The sequence below is a fragment of the Sinocyclocheilus anshuiensis genome, unplaced genomic scaffold (genome assembly GCF_001515605.1).
Source record: "Sinocyclocheilus anshuiensis isolate Anshui unplaced genomic scaffold, SAMN03320099.WGS_v1.1 scaffold728, whole genome shotgun sequence".
Taxonomy (NCBI): domain Eukaryota; kingdom Metazoa; phylum Chordata; class Actinopteri; order Cypriniformes; family Cyprinidae; genus Sinocyclocheilus; species Sinocyclocheilus anshuiensis.
In genome coordinates, this window is record NW_015555767.1 from 1,329,033 (window position 1) to 1,331,599 (window position 2,567).

The following is a 2,567-nucleotide window of genomic DNA, read 5'->3' on the forward strand; positions in this document are numbered from 1 at the left end:
ATGAAAGCTGTGGCATTCTTGATGTGTTTGCTGGGCTCCTCACTAGCGGCCCCTGTAAGTCATTGTTTCTCAGTTCAAGACAACATAACAGTCTAAAGTTTCACACATTTTTGACATCTTCTTACTTTGCACATTTTAGGCCCCTGACAGTGGCAGCAATGAGGTAAGACCTCTGTGAGTCGATGGCAATGGATGTTAATGTATGCATGGCTTAATGTTTTGCATAATGCTTGTTGTGTTTTCTCTCTTGCAGCAGGCAATTATTAGTCATGCTAACACAGCACTGCAGTTGATGGAACTCTACAGAATGTTTGGACATCTGCGGCAACAGGTCAGTTCAATGGCGCTAAAGCTAAAAACATACAGTAGAAGCATTTAATAATAATAACATAATGTAATTGTCATGTTTTTGCAGGGGTTTGGTGCTGTTCCTACTGGTGTTCAACTGCCTGTACGTTAAAAATGTAACCACTTCAAGTAATTTGAAGACTTTACTGTGTGAACTTGTCTCAGTAACCTGTTTCATTTTGTGTTCCTCACAGGCAGCACCTGCAGCGCCCGCACCTGTTGATGTAAACCCCTCTCATTCAAAATCAAAATCATATATCATATAACATTTTTGTGTTTTTGAGGATAAACAATAGCCTTTTGAAAATATTTCTCTTATTACAGGCCCAGCCTCAGGTTTCACCTCAAGCACCACAGCAGGTTAGCAACATGCTTTTGCCATTCTGGGTCAATGTCAGTCATGGCATGTTATACCATGTTATACCAGGTTGTACCACAGCAGGTTAGCAACATGCTGTCAATATTTTGAGTAATGATTTCTCTTTAGCATCTGTTTATGATGTGAAGTAGCATTTAGGGTACAACATACATACATTATACATTATACATTGATGTTTAGTTTGGTTTATTGAGTAGTAGCCAATGGCACTGTAGCTTTTAGCGTGGCTTTTTGCAAAACACTACAGCGTGGCAATACACTCTTTAAAATAAAGGTTCTGTATTGGGGTCAATGATTCCATGAAGAAACTTTAACGTCCATGGAACCTTTCCATTCTACAAAAGGTTGTTTGTAGTGGAAAAAAAGTTCTTCAGACGTTTAAAATATTGAATGACACTAAGAAAAAGCAGTTCTTTTAAGATCCATTCACTGAAAGGTTCTTTGGAGAAGCCAAAATTGTTCTTACTTGCATCGCTTTTGGAAAAAAAACCCTTTTGGAATCCTTATTTTTAAGAGTGTATTTGAGATCGGTAATACTGTAAGTACAGTATGTTGCGTTGACACTGATCTTTGAACATTTCTTTCAGGGCATTTTTTTCAACCCCGCTCTTTTCGCACCCACAGGAGATGGGTCAGATGAGGAAGGAGCAGTAGGTTATTTCATCTTGTCAAAATTGTTTCTCACATTTCAAACATTATGTACTTTATGAGTTCCGTCCCACTTTTCTATCTACACTAGCCGCAGTTTCGTGGGTTTTATCCTCCTTACGGCTACCAGCCTGCCCAGCCGGCTGCTGCTTTGAACTCAGATGAGGCCGAAGGGGCAGAAGAAGCAGAGGGTGCAGAAGCAGCAGAAGGAGCTGAGGCTGGAGCCCAACCTGAACCTGCTGGAACTGCTGCAATTGCTACTGCCGCAAATGAGATCGCACCCGTTGATGTTGCCGTAGATGTTGCTGTTGAACCTGCTACCGAAGTATTTGCATCTGCTGTTCCATTCCTCATCCCTGAGGTACCGGCAGTTGCTGTGGAAATCGACACTACTTTGGTAGGGCCTGATGCCACTGCTGGTGCAGACCAGGTGTTGGTGGCTGATGCTCCTGATGCTGCTCTAACTGTGCAGTGAGAGAGATGATCACAAGCCCCTCCCCCTAGATCCTAACCAATCAGTCACATCGATGACATTAAGACCACACCTCAATGGTCTAAACATTATAGCACAGGGACTTGGCTAGACTGAGGGGTATCTAACTGGCTTGCTTCAACAAATTGTGGCACATTCTTGTTGTGTTGTGTGTGAAAATGTTTCCTGGTAGATGACAATTTTTTTATCAACCTCATTGTAAGAATTGAGCCTATACTGCTGCAGACAGCGTTACTTGTTATATGTCTTCTCTCTCAGCTTCTTAAAATAAAATGTCTTTTGTCTTACTGCAGTCAAAGGCCTCTTTAATCAACTGAAATGTAACTTTGTAACACTTTGGAAATAATAAAAATGGACAAAACATAGTTTTGTATGAGGAAACCAATTACTAAAGGCACATACTGTACACACAAACACACATATTGGGTTTTCATGTTTTATAGGGACATTCCAAAGACGTAATGGTTTTTATACTGCACAAACTGTATTTTCTATCCCCTTACCCTAACCTTACACCTAAACCTACCCCTCACACAAAACTGTTCATTTTTAGATTTTCAAAAAAGATAATTCTGTATGATTTCTAAACTTGATTTCTCATGGAGACCGAAAAAAAAAAGTCCCCACAAGGTCAAAATTTAGTGGTATTACTGTACTTGTGGGGACATGTGGCCCCCATAACGTAGAGAATACCAGGAC

At 40.6% G+C, this 2,567-nt stretch overlaps 1 protein-coding gene across 1 annotated transcript; it reads left to right on the forward strand.

Annotated features, from left to right (window-relative positions):
• On the forward strand, window positions 1-1,942 carry LOC107674207 (uncharacterized). The gene is made up of 8 exons (XM_016468110.1): window positions 1-54; window positions 140-163; window positions 254-331; window positions 416-451; window positions 543-572; window positions 673-708; window positions 1,315-1,377; window positions 1,467-1,942. Exons 1-8 carry the CDS (start codon window positions 1-3, stop codon window positions 1,848-1,850), a joined length of 705 nt encoding a protein of 234 aa, XP_016323596.1. The 3' UTR covers window positions 1,851-1,942.
• Window positions 1,943-2,567: the final 625 nt, after the last annotated feature.